Source organism: Symphalangus syndactylus, chromosome 20 (assembly GCF_028878055.3).
Source record: "Symphalangus syndactylus isolate Jambi chromosome 20, NHGRI_mSymSyn1-v2.1_pri, whole genome shotgun sequence".
Taxonomy (NCBI): Eukaryota; Metazoa; Chordata; class Mammalia; order Primates; family Hylobatidae; genus Symphalangus; species Symphalangus syndactylus.
Window position 1 is genome coordinate 18,937,418 of NC_072442.2, and position 19,362 is coordinate 18,956,779.

The window sequence follows — 19,362 nt, forward strand, 5'->3', positions numbered from 1 at the left end:
TTTTTTCTTAGACATTTCATATTATTTTCCTTGTTAAATATAACCAAAAATTCCACAGAAATTAACTGAGGAGCCACTAAATATCAACAAAAGTATCACTTGATAGACTAGAATTAAACAAGCAAATGATTCTAAGAAATGGCACAAGTGTATTAATCATAAAATAAAATTTCTACATGAAACATTCAGCCATTCTAGACCATTTCTGTCTGTGCAGACTCATCTTTTCCTGTGTTTTGCAAAGCCCAGCTACAGGAAGCAAGTTCTTCTCAATGGGTTTTTCCCATCTCTGGTTGCTTGGCTGGCTGGGCTTCCCCTACAAACCCCCTTCCTTTCCCCTAGGCAGGGCCCGGTGTCCCCATCCTGTGGAGTTGAGCTCATGAGGGCATCTGACCAGGAGTAGCTATTCCTGGTGCTATTGTCATTGTCCTGTTTGATGTGTGAACATGGCTGCTGGCTCTACAGAGATTTGGCAGGTAGCAAGGAGGTTTCTTTTCAAAACTTCCTTTGGAAGTGAGACTTGGTGAGGATCTTATGCCCACTTTTTCCTAGCTCTGTGGTGTCAGGCAAAGTCTCAGTTTCTGCAAATTGGGGTTAAGAATTCATACCTCACAGCAGTCTTTTGATAAATAAATAAGATCTTAAGTGTCAATTATTCCACTAGAAATTGCACAATTACTTTGGTCTTCATCCTGGAGGTCCACTGACAAGCCTCATGCAAACCTGTGGCCCTGTTCGTACTTTCAAATGGCCTCAGGAAGACCTTTTATAAAGTAAAAATGTTAGGCAGCCACATGATATCCATTGACCCAGTGAGGCTGTTTTACTGGGTATAAGAGGTTTGACCCAGCACTTTGGGGGGCCGAGACAGGCAGATGACTTGAGGCCAGGAGCTGGAGACCCGCCTGGCCAACATGGAGAAACCCCGTCTCTATTAAAAATACCAAAAAAATTGCCTGGGCCTGGTGGCACATGCCTGTAATCCCAGCTACTTGGGAGACTAAGGCACAAGAATCGCTTGAACCCAGGAGTCAGAGGTTGCAGTGAGCCAAGCCGAGATGGCGCCACTGCACTCCAGCCTGGGCAACAGAGCGAGACTCTGTCTCAGGGGAAAAAAAAGGGTGAGGGGAGGGTTTGAAAAAATAGGAGCATGTAGTTATGTTTCTACAATATTTGATATATATAAGGATTTACCAACCTCTTGCATTAGCTGCTATCCCCTACAGCAGTTGCTGTAGGAAAAAAACATCAAGTTCTGAGCTCCTACTGTTTGCCAGGCATATTCTGAGATGATCACGCTTAAATCTCAAGAGTTACCCTGCAGAGTAGTCAGAGTATCACTGCCTGACAGATGAAGAAGCTGAGGCTTACAGCAGTTAAATGACTTACCCTAGGCCACACAGATAATGAGTGGGAGAGCCCAGCTCTGTCTGTGAGGTATAATGAAATTAGCATAAACCCTCCACATTGGCGCCACTTGCATAAATTAACATATATTCTCTCACAGAAAGTATTTTATTGGGCATAACATTTTGTATCTTTTACCATTTAACATTAGTTGTGGATCTTCCCATGTCACATAAATATGCCTCATTCTTTTTGGATATGATTACTATTAAATGGATTTACTATCTATTCTAACAGTCAGGTTCCTCCTCTGTGCATTAACAATGGCATTGATGCCACTTGCATAAATTAACATATATTCTCTCACAGAAAGTATTTTATTGGGCATAACATTTTATATCTTTTACCATTTAACATTAGTTGTGGATCTTCCCATGTCACATAAATATGCCTCATTCTTTCTGGACAATATGATTACTATTAAATGGATTTACTATCTATTCTAACAGTCAGGTTCCTCCTCTGTGCATTAACAATGGCACTGACGCCTGCTTTGCAGGGCGCTGGGAGGGGAGAGGGAGATGTATGCTGGAGAGCTCCCCACGGGCAAGGCCTGGCTCTGCGTCACTCACTGTCAGATCCTCAGAGCCCGGGGCTGGCCCAGCACGTGGCCACCATTGCCTAAGAGTTGGATTGGATCCGTCAGTGCTGAAGGCAGGGGATAGAGCTTAGACAGACCCTCTGTGTCCTGTCTTCTTTATCTGCAGCTTACTCATCCTTGCCCCTTTCACATGCACCCGGCAGAGCAGGTGTTCACTGAGCTTGAACAAAATTCAAGCTACAGCAGCTGATGGATATTGAGGCCTAGATCCACTGTCAAAGTGTCTCTCAAAGAGTGCTCTCCGGAACACCATGGAAAATTCATTTACTGTATAAATTTGAAAATCGCTGCCCACAGGTCTATCCTTGTGTATGAGCAATCAGCTCATCAGGTGTGTGTTTGCTGGACCATGTGGAGGAAGCTGAAGAGACATGAGCTGAAGGCAGAGAGTGAGTCTCAGGTGGGATCTTAGGACAGGTATGAGAAGTTAGGCAAAAATGGGATAATTCTAATCTTCATAACCTTAGATAATAGTTCACATTATTATTTAGTTAATAGGATTTAGTTAATATGATTGTACCCCCTTCTTAATCTTTTTTTAAGAGATAAAGTCTCACGCTGTCACCCAGGCTGGAGTGTGGTGGTGCAATCATGGCTCACTGCTTCCTGGAACTCATGGGCTCCAGCAATCCTCCTGCCTCAGCCTCCTGACTAGGTGGGACTATAGGCACACGCCACCGTGCCTGGCTAATTTCTTTGACTTTTCTCTAGAGACTGGGTCCACCTATGTTTCCCAGGCTGGTCTCAGACTTCTAGACTCAAGTAAACCTGAACCTCCCACCTCGACCTCTCAAATTGCTGGGATTACGGGTGTGAGCCACCACACCCGGCCTAAATTTCTTATGTGTCATGCTACTACAAAACGTCATTATGAGGGGAGGTTGGATGGAAGGTGTAGGAGGACACTGTAGTGCCTTTACAATATTTCTGTATATCTAAAATCATTTCAACAGGAAACATTTATTTCAAAATGTGAAGGTGGTTCTCCTTCCATGAGTTTAAAGTACAAAGGCAGGCTCATGGTGTCGTCAAAACCTTCACGTTTTGAAATAAATGTTTCCTGTTGAAATGATTTTAGATATACAGAAATATTGTAAAGGCACTACAGCGTCCTCCTACACCTTCCATCCTGCTGCCCCTCATAATGACGTTTTGTAGTAGCATGGCACGTAAGAAATTTAGGCCGGGTGTGGTGGCTCACACCTATAATCCCAGCAATTTGAGAGGTCGAGGCGGGAGGTTCAGGTTCACTTGAGTCTAGAAGTCTGAGACCAGCCTGGGAAACGTGGGTGGACCCAGTCTCTAGAGAAAAGTCAAAGAAATTAGCCAGGCACGGTGGCGTGTGCCTATAGTCCCACTTAGTCAGGAGGCTGAGGCAGGAGGATTGCTGGAGCCCATGAGTTCCAGGAAGCAGTGAGCCATGATTGCACCACCACACTCCAGCCTGGGTGACAGCGTGAGACTTTATCTCTTAAAAAAATTGAGAAATGTCACATGAGTACAATCCTATTAACTAAATAATAAGGCCCTGAGGTGGGAGTGCACTGCTTCTCTTCCCTAGCTGCGAAGGAGGTGTCCTGGTCGGAATCAGTGCTGGGTGCACTGCAGGGCCCGGAAGTCCATGCCCACATTGTCCAGTTCCGCGAAAACCAATCTCACTCTCTCGGCAGAATGTTCAGCCTGCCAGCAGGTGGCCAGCTGGTCCTCCTGGGATATGGCACGGACCCAGCAGCTCTGTTCGAAATCATAATGGGGGAACCAAGGGCCCCCTACATCCAGGTCCGTCGGGAGACGGGCCATGGAGTTCCACTGCAGGAATCTCCAGGAACCCTGAGGTCCTCCCTGAGCCAGGGCCGGGCTGGGCACACCCCGAGTGCCCACAGGGTAGGTGTCTTCCCGGACAGCCCCACCAGGACCGGGTGTGGAAGAATGAGGTGCCTGTGGCGGGGAAGCTGACCAAATGGGCCGCTGGAACCGGGCTGGTGGGCCTGGAGAGGCCTGCCTGTCCCCCTTGCAGAGGGTCTTCCCGCCACGTGAAGCCGGCACAGGCCCGGGTGCCGAGGACCCTTGCTCGGCTTTGGCTGAAAGGAAAACAGACGTGGTCAGCGTCTCCAGGGAGCCCATGCAGGCCTTTCCGGGCTGGGCCCCACCTGCCTGCGTCTCTGTAGTCCTCGGGGTCTCTGTGTGGCCCCCGTGGCCTGACACTGAGGACAAGCCTGTAGTCTGCTGATCCCAGAGGGAGGGGTGTGTGCTGCCTGGCGTGGGGAAGATGTCGTGGCATGGCGGGTGGCTCCTGGGACTGCCCCCAGGGTTGGGACTGGCTGTGGGTTTCCTGCCACACACATTCGTCCCAGGGCTGTTGGGCCTGGGATACGGCCCTCAGTCAGAACTCAGGTGGGAGGGTCCTTGGATGTCACCCAGCCCCTTGCCACCTCACATGGGGACCCGTCTCTGCAGTGGGTTTTTGGGCCCGGACGTGGGTCACCCTCTGCCCTCCTGGGCTGCCCAGTCCATGCCAGGACTGACTGTTCCCACATCGGACTGAATTCTTGGCTCTGGCTCTGGGCCCGGGGTCCCGCCTGTGCCCTCTCCCTGAATGCTCTGGGGGTCAGGGACCCCCAATTCCCTTGTCTCCCTGGCTCAAGGCTTGTTGTCCTGGCAACCTTGGAGGAGCGTGCAGGAGTGAGGGGCCTCTGCTACTCTCTGAGGCTGTGGGTGCTTGCAGGGAGAGGCGGGGTCTCCCACAAATGGGTCTGGCTCCTCTAGTAAGTTTGAGGGCCCTGTGAGGGGGAGAGTGAGACACCGTGGAAAGTGGGGGGGGCTTGAGGGAGGGTCTTGCCCACATCCCCCTCCTGCGTGCACAACACGTCCAGTACACAGGCACTGAGCGCCTGCCCTGAGGACCGGTGGGCCTCCTGTACTTTCTTAGAGTCCAGGAGGAAGAGGAGGAAGAAAAGGTGAAGAGGAAGGCCCAGGTAGTAGGGTTGCAGGTCCCGGGCCCTCCCCCACTGTTGACTGCCCCAGAGGGTTGACATGGGAGGGGACATGGCACTGGAGCCCACCTGGGGGTGGCAGGTCCGCTTGCTTCCTCGCTCGTTTGTTCACAGAGGCCCTGAGGTGCTTGAGCACCGTGTCATCATCCCTGGCCCAGTGACAGCACAACCGGCTCCGAAAGCAAGCACACAGGCCAGAACTGGAGGTCTCCTTGAGGCGCTCTAGGGACAGGGTGGACATCAGGCCAGAAGAGTTCCCTGGGAGGGGGCCAGCCCGTACCCCGTGGCCACTTCAGCCTCTCACTAGGTGGTGCTGGATCCTTTTGTGGCCACCCCAGGGGTCCAGATGTGCACAGGAGGCTGTGACTGGGGGGCGACCTGGACAGGGAAGTGCCCGCCACACTCCTGACTTTCATCTGGGTCATGTGGGGGATGGGCTCGGTGTCACAGTGCCCTTCCCGGCCCACCTGGCCAGACCTCCCTCTGAGCCAGAACAGGGGATCGTGAGGACAGTGTGAGGAAGCTGCCCTCGGGCCAGTTGGGGTCTGACCCCAGGGCTCCCCAGGCCCCATTAGGCACACGTAGACTTACTCTGCCACAGCTCGAACGCAATGCTGGTCATGTGCATCAATGCCTGTTTTCCTTGTAGCAGGTAAACGTCCCACAGGCGTAGGGTCAGCCCGAGAGAGATCTATGGAGACAGCAGGCGTGGGAGAACCTGGCCCTTCCAGGCTGGGGCTGGTGGCTCGAGCTGCGCCCATTGGGGTTTCAGTCCCCAGAGTCAGTGACCTTCCCCATGAGCGTCGCCTGGGCCCTCCAGGACACTGGGTCAGGCAAGGTCTTGCAGCTCCTCATGGGGGGCACTCATATGAGTGGAGATGTGGCTCCTGGAGAGGGGGGCTTGCCCAGCGCTTGAGGCTTCCCTGAGCCCTCTCAAGTCGGGTCCTGGCCCAGTCTGCCCATGAGGCTGGGCCTGAGCCCCAGCCATTGCCCTGGGATGACCCCTCTTAGGCAGAGGGTTTTGCTTGCGTGTCCTTCGGGGACCCGCCTGAACTTCCTGTGGGCTGGGGGTGAACCAGACTGCTGGACTGAGGAAGCAGGGCACTGCAGGGCAACGAGGGCCCCTGAGCCAGGATCTCCCTATGCCACCTTACCTTCATTAAAGTCCGGAGAAGCCAGCTTAACAAGAGATGCTGCCCCCATAGACCAGCGTCTATGTCCTGGTCCTGATGGGAGCAACAGAGGTGCTCAGGCCACTGGGCTGCCCTAAAAACCTCCCTCTTCCAGGGCCTCTGAAGAACCTATGCCTAGTGCAGAACACTGGGCAGTGTCCGGGGCTCCCCGTGACACCGTCCCCTTCCCACACTCTCGGTGGACACACTGCCCTTTGCCCTGCTCTGCGGGAGCTGGGGCCCCATCCCTGTGCCTCTGTCTCCTCCAGGGCAGGAAAGGAAACCAACTCTCAGCCCATGGAGAACCCGGCATCCCAGGTCAGGCCCTGGCTGGGACTCAGCCAGTCACCAGCCCCACGAGGGGCTCCAGCCCCCCTGCTCCTCCAGCCCCACGGGATGCAGGGCCTCTGGGGAAGAGCCGAGGGGACCATAAACTCACCAGATGCCACATGGTCTTGGGTTGTGACGTGGGTACCACATGCTCCCGATGGTCTTGGAGCCCCTGGACTGTCCCGCCATTTGGGCTGTGGAATCCTGAGAAGCCCCCAGCCCATCATGAAATCAGAGCCTTCCCCCAAGATGTGGAGCCATCAGCGGGAAGAGCTGGGCAGCTTGAGAAGCCCCCAAACCCCAAGGCATCCCACCTTCCCATCTGGTGACCTCACCTTGCGGCCTTTACCCTGGGGAGGTGGGGCGGGAACATTCCCTGGAGCCTGGCTGGAGGTTCCCCTGGAGGCCTCCTGGGCCAGGGTGCAGAAGGGGCAAGCCTGACTTTGAGGCCACAACAGGGCGGCCAGAACAGTGTGGGTACTGGGCTTCCTGGTCATCTCCTGGAAGTGGGGTCGGGCCAGGGGACACGGGATGGGGAGATGCTGCCACCTGGGCTTGGTCGGCCCATTCGTGCGCACCAAGGGCAGCGGGAGCCCCGGCAGCTGGAGGGCAGGAGGACTCTCAGGGAGGGGAGAGTCAGCTGCACAGAATCAGAGCCAGAGGGGGTGGCTCCGGGACACAAAGGGTGGCCACGGGGAGGATGAGATGCCCTCTGCTGATGGGGTTGAAAGGTGTCTGACTTGGGCTGTAGGGGGCCAGCTGCGGACTCCTGTGGGACCCTCAGCAGAGACGTCCTAAAGGCTCCCAACGAGCCGGCGACACAAGGAGGGTGCCTTGGCTGAAAGCCGAGATCACCTGGCCACGGTGGCCGTCCCCGGGTCTGGCTGCGTGAGGCCCCAGGGGCAGCTGTTCACCTACCCTGCAGGGAGTGCCTCTCACTGGCCAGCAGCTGCACCAGTGCCCAGAATGCGTCCTCCTCAGGCAGATACAGGAGGAACAAGGCGGCGACGCGGCTCAGGTTCATGTGGTAGCCCACCTCCTGCAAGAGCCAGAGTCACCATGGAAGGACATCAGCTGGGAGGGCTGAGGTCACCTGGGAGGACTCATGTCATTGGAGAGGGTAGAGGTGACTGGACAGGCTTCCTCTGAAGAAGAGGCTTCCTCAGGATGCAAAATCATTTCATGACAAGAGCCAAGTCCATCAGGCACTTCAGCACCTTGTCCAAAATGTCTCCTGAGACCACCATCCTGCGTGTGACGCTGCCAAGCTCCCAGGCTTTGGGGCAGCCCCAGGAGGAGGGCGTCATTTCTTGTTCTCAGAAGTGGTGGTCAGGCCCAGGTGACACCAGGAGTCCAGGCCCCAACTCCTTTGTGTCTCAGCTTGACCCCTTGAGACCATCCCCTTGCTTGGAGGTTTATGCCAGCGGGGAGCTGGAATCCTACCTCCTATAAGCTGGTGGGTCACAAATACCAACTTTAAAAGAAGCAACGACACCCCCACCAGACACCCACTCCTGTGAATATGGAAATAGGGCCCAGGAACCTCACTGCCGGGAATACTCACCGGGTTATACTCCGCATATGCCAGGAGTATGTAGAAGAGTTCCCGCTGCCTAGGAAACAGAGAAAGGGGGCTATGGTTTGGTTTGTGCAGATGCTGTTAGTTTCACTTTGTCTACAAAGCCTAATGACAAATCCCATTTCAGGTTCAGATGATTCACCAGAAAAGCAGTGAGCTCTTCAGGGCCTGAGACTGTTGAAGAAATGTTTCAGTAAAAGCCACATCTGTGACATGCAAATAGCCCAGTTGTACAGTACGTTGACCGATCCTTTTCACTCTGAATGATTTTTTTTTTTTTTCAGTTTGCACACACGCCAGTTCAGTCTCTGGGTGTACAGTTCCTCCACAGTTCCAAACCAATGTGCGGAGTCTCCCGGCCACCGCTCCAGCCCCTCCTGGAGTGACTCCTTCATCCTCCAAGCCTCCAGAGTGGCCCCTACGCACCCAGCCTCCCCCCGATTCGTCAGCCCCTGGCCACCCAGACTGCTTCTCAGTCCCTGTGGCTTGGCCTTTTCCAGAATGGCCTAGGAATGGGAATCCTACTGTGGTAGCTTATTGGGTCTGGCTTCTTTCCCTTTGCAAAATGCATCTAGGATCCACCCACGTCCGTGCGGGCATCACTGGCTCGTTCCCTTTTCTCGCTGGGTCTTCCGTTTGAAGGGAGGACCAGCCTTGCTCTCCCCATGCCCGTGTTGAAGGCCGTCCCCGAAGGCTCGGTGTGTGAGTGACGGTGAATCAAGCAGTGAACCTGGCATGCAGGTTTCATGTGGATGTCAGTTTCCAAATCAGTGGGTTCAATATCTGTGACACCTTGGGGACACTTGATTCAAATCCATTGAGCTTTCTGAGCCACTGCCCAACTGGCTGCCAACGTGGCTTTGCCGTGTCATGTTCCCAGCAGACCTGGATGAGAGTTTCCAGGACCCATAATTCTCCCAGCGTTTGGTGCTGTCAGTGTTGTCTGGGTAGGCTCATGGGCCCTCCATCCTGCCACCCTCCCGTAGGTCCTACCACGGGTCCCCGTGGGTCAGGGAGAGCACCTTTCACCATTGTGCATGATTTTCTTTGCTGTCTTCTGTCTCCTCAGGATCCTCCTGGGTTCCGGCCCCACATGTTCCAGCCTGGCCCAGGGCTTGGAACCAGGGAGGTGCTCGGTTCATGGTGCCTGCTGCTCCCTGGGCCAGGAGAGCTTTTGGTGGCTCTGTCATCCCTCCTGGGTGACCCTGGCTTCTGCTCCGGGGAAGTCCCCATCCCTCTCATTCACCCCATCTCCGCTGGGACCCTGTGGCTCCCGTAGCCTTACTTGGCTCCATACCGATGCCAGAAGAAGACATGGTTCTGGAGAGTCCTGCTAATATCCCAGTCGATCTGATGGATGTATTCAGATGACCTCTTGCCCTTCTCCTTCATGAGCTGTAGGGCAGGGCCAAGAGGAGGAAGCAGCCTCAGAACACATGGAAGACTCCCTGCCCCAAATGGCAGTCAGCCCACAGTCAGCACTTCGGGAAGGAAGGAAAGAAGGAAGGTTTCCTTCTGCAGAAAGCTGCTTTTTGGCTTGTTATTGAAGCCAGGGAGGGTCACCAGAGCCGAGTTTGTCTGTGGTGACTATGCCACCATCCATGCCCAGGATGTGCATCTGACCATCCTCCCCCATGCCCCCCAGGGTGGGTTTGATGTTCCCTCCAGCTAGAGACCTGGGCCCCTGACACGGCCTGTCCCGTTTGTTGTGCTCTGGCTGAGTGTACCTTGTATTTGCCGGGGTTTTTTGATTTGATTTCCTGAATGTTCAGGAGGACTGACCATGCCTGGCCCCGGATGTTCCTGGGAATCCCCTTGTATGTGCGATCTACGAGCTGTGGGCAGAAAACAGTCTGGTGTTACAGGCCACGGGGTGACCCCAGTGAGGACCAGAGCCCGGGGATTCTGGGAATTGTCGGTTTTGGCCCCATGATTCCTCAGTAGAGGTGAGATCGAGCTGGGACAGGGTCTCCCTTCCCAGGACTGAAAGAGTGGATGGACACTCAGAGTCAAAACTCTGATCTGAACCTTTTTCTTCCTTCGGGTCACCAGGGCATCCCTAGCCTTCAGCTCCAGGTGGTCCCAGCCCTAGATTCAGATTCCCTCCCAGCAAGGTGATGCTTGCACGAACAGGCAGGCAATCTGGCGACCAGGCCTGCAGTCCTCTGGGTGAGGACAGTGTGCCACGCGCCCTCTGAGAGGCTGACGGTGCCAGGCCACAGCCATGGGTGCCTGTCCCCTGTCTCTGCAGAGAGTGCTTCTGGGGGCCTCTCCCTCCACACATTACCTTTTCGCTGTTCTTGTACGTCTCCCATTTGCCCAGCATCTCCAGCCACTTGCTGTTTCTCCTTGTCTCCCGCCGAATTCGCTGTCAAATGAGGAATGTTGGAGTTAGTGGAGCTGCTGGGCTTCCCAGAGCTGCCCGTGGATGCTGGGTCTTGGGCTCTGGAGCCCTGGTGGGACCCAGCTGGAAGGAGCCAGGGAAGGGCAGACCCTAAGGGCTGACAGCCTTTGAGCAAATGAGCACCAGTGGGCTGGCTTTGGGACCCCGGGATGTGCCATCCTCAGGCCACAGACACACCAGTCTTAGGTCCCAGCCTCTAGGTGGGTTCCTGACACAAGCGGGCAGCCACCCCCAAGCCAGGACTGTGGTTCTCACTTTGGAATTTTATCAAACTGCCAAAGTTAAGTCAACTTGGGGTCAGGTCTCTGCTGCCCCTCCCAGTGACAGTGTTGCCCTCACCCGCCACCGCCCAGGCCAGCTGCTTCCTCTGCCTCACTGACCACCCGCCCAATCCCTATATCCCTGGATCAGCCCCTCCATGCATCAGGCTCTTACCTTTGCCTCCCGCGCAGTCAGAGGAGGCAGCTTCGTCTCACTGTAAGGCAACCCAGGCAGAGCTGAGGACCTGCACAGGGCCTGGAGCCGCCCCAGCCTGGGAGCCAACCCCGAGAAAGGACTGGCACTGTCCCTACCCAGCTCAGGGCTCAGCCCGGGAGAAGCCACAGGGAAGGGAGGACAAGGGCCTTCCTGTGGGGCTGACTCCCAGGAGGGCCAGGACCTGGGAGAAGAAGGAGTGCAGGGACAGCCTGGCCGGGGTTACCGGGGCCCCTGGCGTGGGGGGTGGTCAGGCTGCACAATGGGGCTGCCCATCCTGGACTCGAGGTGGTGCTTTCTGCTGGAGCTGAGAAAGGTCAGCCCTGAGATGGGATGGGGGCTGCCCAGGGTGGGCGACCGGGCCCTGACAGGAATCCCTCAGGGATCGACCACATCACCCCGCCAGGGTCAAGGGAGGCTGCCCTGAGACCCGCCCGGTGTACTCTGGGTGCACCAGGGGCCCATCCCACTTGACAGCCCCAAGGCTCTTGCAGGCTCTGACCTCCCAGCATCCACCTGCCTCTCCCTGCATCTGAGCCACACACCCTGCGTTTCAGAAGTGGCACGGCTCATCAGCTCCCTCCCACCCTACGTCCCCCGGGATCCGCTGTCTCTCCATCCTCTGATCCCTGAGGGATGGGCTCCAGGCTGGGCTCCTCTTACCTGGCCCCAGATCCCTTCCCAGCACCAGACCCAGGGTCTTTAGCCACAAGCCCTGCTGCCTCCCCAGCCTCACCCTGAGATGCCCAGAGCGGGGCCCTGCCCATCTTCTCCCCCATTCTCTTAGGGCCAAAGCCCCGACTGTCCCCACGCCTTTTCCCTTTCCCCATGGGGACAGTGAGGGCTGTAGCTCTAGGGAAATGGGGGAGGACAGGGGCAGGTGGGCTCTGAGAGACCTGCTGGACAACAGCCCCGAGGCTGGGCCAGGTGTCTCCTCACCCTGTGGCCACAACCCTTGGACCTCACTGGGGTTGTCTCCTGGTAGACAGGGCCAGACCCTCGGGCTGCCCCGCTCCTCTTGTGCTGACTTGCCGACAGAACTGCTGAGAGCCCAGGGGCCTGACCTAGCCCAGTCTCCATTCCCACCGGCTCCCTAGATGGGCCTTGCACCTCTGGCCTAACAACAACCTCGGGTTGGACCTGCAGGGGAGCCAGGGGGGATTTCTGACCCTGGAAAGGAGGTTGACCCGAGCTGGCGAGACATGTCCTGTGTCAGAATGGCCTTTCTAAAAGCAAACCCATCCCTGAGCTGAGACAGATGCTTTAGGGGTGAGGGGAGCACAGAGGACTCACTGCACAATCCCAAACGGATCCACATGTTCGAACATTCCGATAGGCACAGGCCCCTTGTCCTCTGGCAGCCCGGCTCGGTGCCCCTGTAACCCAGAGGGAGCCTTGGTGAGGGGTCCAAGGTAAAGGGTGCAAGGGCCTGGGGGTATTGGCCACCCGTCCCTGCCCTGTGCTCCTAGGGAACCCAGGACCCTTTGACCAGGGCGCACTGGAAGAGGCCTCCCTCCAAGAAGCAGACCGAACTGTACCTTTGTATATTTTCTGATGATGTCCTCTCGCCCCTTCACCCACCAACTATCCGCATCCTCCACGTCCATCCTGTGAGACAAAATTGTCTAAAGGTTACACTGTACCCGACAGCTTCAGAGAACACCTGAAGCGCTCCCACCAGGCTCCCAGATGCTGGTTGGTTGTGTAACCTTCATTCCACCACTGCACTCTGGTAAAAAGGGGCCAAACCCCGTGACCCACACCTCCATGAGTCTCTGCAGTCTGAAGCTGCAAGCAGGGGTGAGCATCTTCCCAAGGACTCGAGAAGAGTGGGACCTGGACAGAGAATCCCGTTTTCCCCTTATGCCATGAAATGGGCACATACCTGCCCCTGCAGGTTGAATGGTATCCACCTGCCAAGGTGAAGGGCCTGTGATGGGCTATTCCGGGGTTGTGGATGCGAACTGGGGTCAGGCACCAGAGGTCTCTGTACGATCAGCCTCCTGGGATACTCAGGGCCACAGAGATGCCCAGTTTCCTATGGGGAACAAGATCTCTCCTGACTGCTCCGTTCTACCTCGCTCATCACTTGGGCTACTGTGGCCCTTCTGTCTAACCAGTGAAGCTGCTTTAGGAATAACGCCATTTGAGCAGGAGTGTGTTTGGTTTTGGGGATGAAAATGATCTACTGTCTCCAAAGCAGCCACTGCGCTCATGGAAACCACATCTCTCGGGGAGGGACTGTGGACTCCACCATTCTGAGCTGTCCCTATAGGAGGGTCTTCATTTTCCTGGGTCACTGATGAAGAACAGTGGGTCCTTGCTCCTGGAGAACATCTAGATGGACTGTCCCTCCTGAGAGTACTCAGGGCAAAAGGAAAGCAAGGCCAGACAGAATAAGAAATACTTGGGGAGAAGCCCAGTGCCTGGACCCCTTTGAACACAAGGGAAGATAGTCTCCCCTCAGCCAGCCCTCCAGGGCTCCTTCACTTTCCACAACTGCCCAAGGGCAGAAGGCTCCCCACGCCACTCCCAGACAAGGGACCGTGTGTGTCCAGTGGGTCCCACAGTGACCATCAGGACCCAGCTTAGGCCCCAGGTGTGTTCTGAGGACCCTTCCCTCCTCCCCACCCACAGTGGATCCATCCCAGTGTCTCTGCCAGGGCCAGGCTCTGCCCCATCGGGATCGGAAATCTGGGCAGATTTGGGATCTCGAGCAGGGAGGTCACAGGGTTGAGGCCTGAAGTCTAGCACGGCACACAGCAGGCCTGAGAGCAAAACCCAGGGTCATGTCTGGATTTTCGGGCCGGTTATCGTCTCTCTGACCCCAGACGTCTCACCTGTCGAATGGGTACATTCGGGAACAGCACCCACTCTATGAAGCCACCGTGAGGACGAAAGAGAAAATCATCTACACAGGCAGTGTAGAAGGGGTTCCTTTGAGTGCTTAGGGATGACCCTCCTCGTCAGTAGCTGCCCAGAGGCCAACACCGCCCATACCATAGCCACTGTCCCCAAGTCAGCCTGGAGGGAAGAGAGCAGGTCACACTCACCTGATTCTGATCAGCTGGCCTGGGTTATGTATGCCTCTCAGGGAGAAAACCAGAAAACTGCCGCTCACAAACACCACTGCCTGTGAGTAACTGCCGTAGAACACAGAGGCAGGCTGGACAGCGGATAGGTGCTAAGCACCAGTGGCATTCTGAGGTCATGGCACGCATCACCATGGGGCCTTGCCCGGGTCAGCAGGGCCCAGAGTCAGGGTCCTCCGCTGCCTGAGGCGTCAACATGCCTGCCTGCAATGTGTTTGTGCACGTGCGTGCACACGCGTACGTGGGTAAACACGTCTGTGCACGTGTGTGTTGCTTCTCTGGCCAGGCCCGGCTGCCCCACTCATGTGTGCACCCAGTTGCTCATCACTGTCACCCCCGAGGCCCAGGGCCGGCATCAGAGCATCCATGGGTGCTCCCTAACCTCAGCCCTCCCCGCCCAGGGTGGTCCTGGGATACACATAGGGGTGGAGGGAAGTGACTGCTGCTGTTGGATCTCAGAATACAAATGCTAATACTATTACCTAATGGTCTTTTGAGCGTCTCTAATGGTATCGCTTTTTCATTTCTGACATTTTAACTGGGTATTTCTCTCCATGACCCTTGGCTATTCTAGCTAGAGGATCCTGTGGGGAAAGTGCCGGGCACACAGTAGGGGCTCACTCTTCTAGACATGTTATCTAAAACCTGGCTCATCTGTCCTTCCACCCAGGGCCTAAAGGATGCCAAATTCCAGGGGCCAGAAAGAGCTCGCGATAAAATGAAGCTTCAAGGGGAGGGCTTTGACCTGGGCTGAGTCTGCCTGTGCCATCCAACTGGAGTCTCAAGTCCTGAGGCAGGACGTCCAGATGCCCCAGTGCAGGGCCCTCCTGATCAACACCTGCTCCCCTGTACTCATTAGCAACCTCACCCACCCGACTCTCAAAGCACGCTTGGCTCTCGTAACCAGGAGCTCTGCATCTGTAGATTCAGCGACAGCAGATGGAAAATATTCAGAAAATAAATTGGATGTTTATGTTTCTATTGAACATGTGCAGACTTTGTTCTTGTCATCATTCCCTAAAGAATACAGTATCACAACCATTTATGTAGCATCTGCATTGTATTACATATCATAAATAATCTAGTAATGGTCTAATGTATACGGGAGGATGTGCATAGCTTATACGTAAGTACTACGTCATGTTATATCAGAGACTTGAGCATCCATGGATTTTGGCATTCCTGGGGACCCTAGAACTAATCCTCCATGGATACCAAGGGATGACTGTATATACTCACTCAGGAAGACTTCTCATTGGAGGAAGGGCCGGGTTCAGGACAGACAGGGACATCATCCCTGGACTACTGTCCATCCATCCACTCATCCATTGGCACAACCCTCTAGGACTGTCCCAATGACAGCCCTAGCAAGTGGAGACAAGAAAAAAGACTGGCTCAAAAGGTACAGCTTTTTGAGGTCTTGAAATAAGTTGCACCAGCATGAGAATAGTGGGTCAGTTTTCTCCAGGATCCAGAAAGCATATCAGGCAGGCTCGGGGAGAGGAAAGGAGCCCGGCCTCTCCAGCAGCCAACAGGCTTGCAGCAGGATGGGGCTGGGGCTGGTTTGGGGTGGAGGATAAGTGACAGCCAAGGTTTGTCAGCATGCAGAGGGGCGGCTGACTCATGGACTGGGGGCTGCGGAGCCCAGTGGTTGCCCTTAGTTCTTGGATCCTGGGAGACTTCTGGAGCCTGGATCTGGACAGCCTAGGGGTAGAGGTGGTGAGGGGCAGGGGTGGGGGTGGGAGGAGAGGCCTTGCGTGACAGGGTGCAGGGCAGGAAGCCAGCCAGGGACTGCTTTGCAGTGGCTGCTCCCATCGCCCTTCCCACCGCCAAGCCCACCCCTACCCCCACCCTGGTGCAGGGTGGGTCCTGGGCAGGTGTCCTCTGCTTTGGCCTCAGCAGATCCCAAGATGGAAGCTGGCAGCCACGCGGGCATGTCACTTGCGCCAGCTTTGTCCTGCAGTTTCTGCTTCCTGGAGAGTGTGGTACCCACCCAGGAGAGCATGGCACACCCCACACCTCTCATTAAGGGTGCTGGGAGGTGGGGGACGAAGGTCCTGCAGCCCTGTGCTTGTGCCGTGAGAATTAGCCTAGGAGCCCCGTGTCCGCCCATCCACGTGGAGCCCCAGGAGCCTGAACAGTGGCATGCAGCGAGATGAGGAGGGAGAGAGAACTGGAAAAGGAGAGAGAAAGAGGGATGAGAAGGGAATGAGAGAGAGGAAGAGAGATGGGGAGAGAGACAGAGGAGGCTGAGAGGATAAGGAGGGAGAGAGATGGGAAGAGAGACAGAAAACGCGAAGAAACAGAGACGTGCATGAGTAGGAGGTCGAGTTACTCTTGATCCCAGTTCCCAGTGAAAACTGTAGGTCGCCATCACCTAACCACACATGCAGTAAAGTCTGCCTGCTGCTTAGAGCCCTGAGAACCCCTTCTCGTGGAGCATAAAACCTTTGACTACTGCCCTTCCTCACTGCATTTTTGTTGTCTCTTCCGGTGAACCTTGATGTCTTGTCTATTGCCTTCCTGGGCTCAAGCATCCATCAAAAACTGACGCTTCTGCCGGGCGCGGTGGCTCACGCTTGTAATCCCAGCACTTTGGGAGGCTGAGGCGGGCGGATCACGAGGTCAGGAGATCGAGACCACGGTGAAACCCCGTCTCTACTAAAAATACAAAAAATTAGCCGGGCGTGGTGGCGGGCGCCTATAGTCCCAGCTACTCGGAGAGGCTGAGGCAGGAGAATGGCGTGAACCCAGGAGGCGGAGCTTGCAGTGAGCCGAGATCGTGCCACTGCACTCCAGCCCGGGCGACAGAGCGAGACTCTGTCTCAAAAAAAAAAAAAAAAAAAAAAAAAAAAGAAACTTCATTCTAGGTGGGCATGGTGGCTCACCTCAGGTCAGGAGTTTGAGACCAGCCTGACCAACATGGCCAAACCCCGTCTCTACTAAAAATACAAGAACTAGCCTGGCATGGTGGTGGGTGCCTGAAATCCCAACTACTCCGGAGGCTGAGGCAGGACAATCGCTTGAACCTGGGAGGCGGAAGTGGCAGGGAGCCAAGATTGTACTATTGCACTCTAGCCTAGGCGACGGAGCGAGACTCTGTCTCAAAAAAATACAAAATTAAAAAAAAAAAAAAGAAACTTCATTCTAGCATTTGTAGGGAATGGAGAGGTGGCCACTATCCAAATGAAACTAAACACCTCTTTCTTCCCAGACTCATACTCCAGATTATGCATACAGACAATACAGAAAACTATGGGAAAACTGGACATTGCACATTTTCATGTGACATGGTCTTTTTTTTGTCTTGCTCTGTCGCCCAGGCTGGAGTGCAGTGGTGCCATCTCGGCTCACTGCAACCTGCTTCCTGGGTTCAAGGGATTCTCCTGCCTCAGCCTCCTGAATAGCTGGGATTACAAGCGTGCACCACCACGCCCGGCTAATTTTTTGTATTTTCAGTAGAGATGGGGTTTCGCCATGTTGGCCAGGCTGGTCTCAAACTCCTGACCTCAGGTGATCTGCCTGCCTCGGCCTCCCAAAGTGCTGGGATTACAGGCGTGAGCCACTGTGCCCGGCCGACATTGTCTGTTTTAAGGGAGGTATTCCTCAGCTCTTCAGTGATAAACTGCTGATGTACTGCACTGCTTGACAGTCACCAAGTTGGAACATGATAAATACTGCAGATGTGTAAGGCACAAAATGAGACTTATACAAAGTAGAGATGGAATCGCAAGAATTCCCAGGCCCTCTTTTTATTTACAGTGATACCAAACCATCCACTTGCAAATTCTGTGGTCTCCCATCAGCTGGAATTAAGTAGGTACTGTGTATCTTTGAGATCGTGTATTTGTCTCCACTTTGGTGGATCCGAGAAGGAAGGCACCAACAGCTGAAAAAGAAGGGTATCACACCACTCCAGCTGGAATCCAGCAGGAACCTCTGAGCATGCCACAGCTGGACACTTAAAAGAGGAAAGAAGGACAGCTGCTCTTCATTTATTTTGAAAGCAAATTCATTTGAAAGATAGTGCATAAACGGTCATCATAAGTCAAACGTATCAGTTAGACCTTCAACCTAGGAAACAGTTTTTTTTTTTCTATTTAAAAATACACCACACTGAAATTATTTGCCAATGAATCCCAAAGATTTGGTACAAATAGTACAATTCGTATTTGCTTTCCTCTTTCCTTTCTTCAGACAAACACCAAATAAAATGCAGGTGAAAGAGATGAAACACGACTAGAGGCTGACTTAGAAATTTACGCTGACTCGATCTAAAAAAAATTATGGTTAATGTTAATCTATCTAAAATAAAGCATTTTGGGAATGCTTTTCAAAGAAGGTCAAGTAAGAGTCATATTGCTAGAAAAGTCCCTGAAAAAAAAATTGTTAAGAAGTATAATCACCTTTTCAAAACCCACAATGCAGCTTAGTTTTCCTTTATTTATTTATTTGTGGTCATGAAGACTGACCCCATTTCCCCATAAAATCCTCCCTCCATACTGCTGCATTATGGCACAAAAGACTCTAAGTGCCACCAGACAGAAGGACCAGAGTTTCTGATTATAAACAATGATGCTGGGTAATGTTTAAATGAGAACATTGGATATGGATGGTCAGATGAAAGATACCAAAATGTCAGACAGCCCATCGACTGGTGTTGCCATGAGATTCAACAGTCAACATCAGTCTGATAAGCTACCCGACAAGGTGGTACAGCCATGGAGATGTCACGATGGTAGGCAAAACAAGCAGACATTCAGGCAGGATTTGATAAAAAAACAAAAACAAAAACAAACCAAAAAACTGGGCATTTCTGGCCTGTTAAGATCGAACCCCAATTCTATTCTATTCTGACATAATGCTCATAGTGCTCCTAAAGGAAAAAAGTAAAATTATTTTCCTCCCAAGCAAAACAAAATGAACAAGTTGAATCAAAAACATCCTGATGGAAAAAAATCACATTAAGAATAAAACACTTACAGAAAGGCAAGAAAACTGGGTTACATATAAATTTGTGTCTGTTGAAACCAGAGTACACGCTAGAAAACATTAACACAGATACAACAGAGTGTGGTTTTTCTTAGAAATGGGTAATTTCTCTCTCCAGTATCCTTTCACTTGTATGAGATCTCTCTCCTCTCCTGTTTTCACGAACCAAGAAATCCCCAGGTAGGCCAATCCCAGAGGTGCCATTTAGCAGTATGCAGCAGCCCAGTTTCAGCATAACAAAACATGCCTTGGTAGTGGCTCTCTCATGCAAATAAAAGAAGGCTTAAGAAATTCTTGTTGTAGGTGGATTAGGCAAGG

At 53.8% G+C, this 19,362-nt stretch overlaps 1 protein-coding gene across 1 annotated transcript; it reads right to left on the reverse strand.

Annotated features, from left to right (window-relative positions):
- Window positions 1–921: 921 nt before the first annotated feature.
- Window positions 922–19,302, reverse strand: LOC129470250 (TBC1 domain family member 3G-like). Its single transcript, XM_063628513.1, has 16 exons — window positions 13,801–19,302; window positions 12,846–12,998; window positions 12,499–12,568; window positions 12,254–12,336; window positions 10,922–11,144; window positions 10,370–10,450; window positions 9,810–9,917; window positions 9,368–9,477; window positions 8,068–8,116; window positions 7,422–7,542; window positions 6,613–6,707; window positions 6,156–6,227; window positions 5,593–5,692; window positions 5,071–5,223; window positions 3,651–4,089; window positions 922–3,610 (listed from the first exon to the last, which is right to left on the reverse strand). The coding sequence occupies exons 3-16, from the start codon at window positions 12,565–12,567 to the stop codon at window positions 3,499–3,501; spliced, it is 1,815 nt and encodes a 604-aa protein (XP_063484583.1). The 5' UTR covers window position 12,568; window positions 12,846–12,998; window positions 13,801–19,302; the 3' UTR covers window positions 922–3,498.
- Window positions 19,303–19,362: the final 60 nt, after the last annotated feature.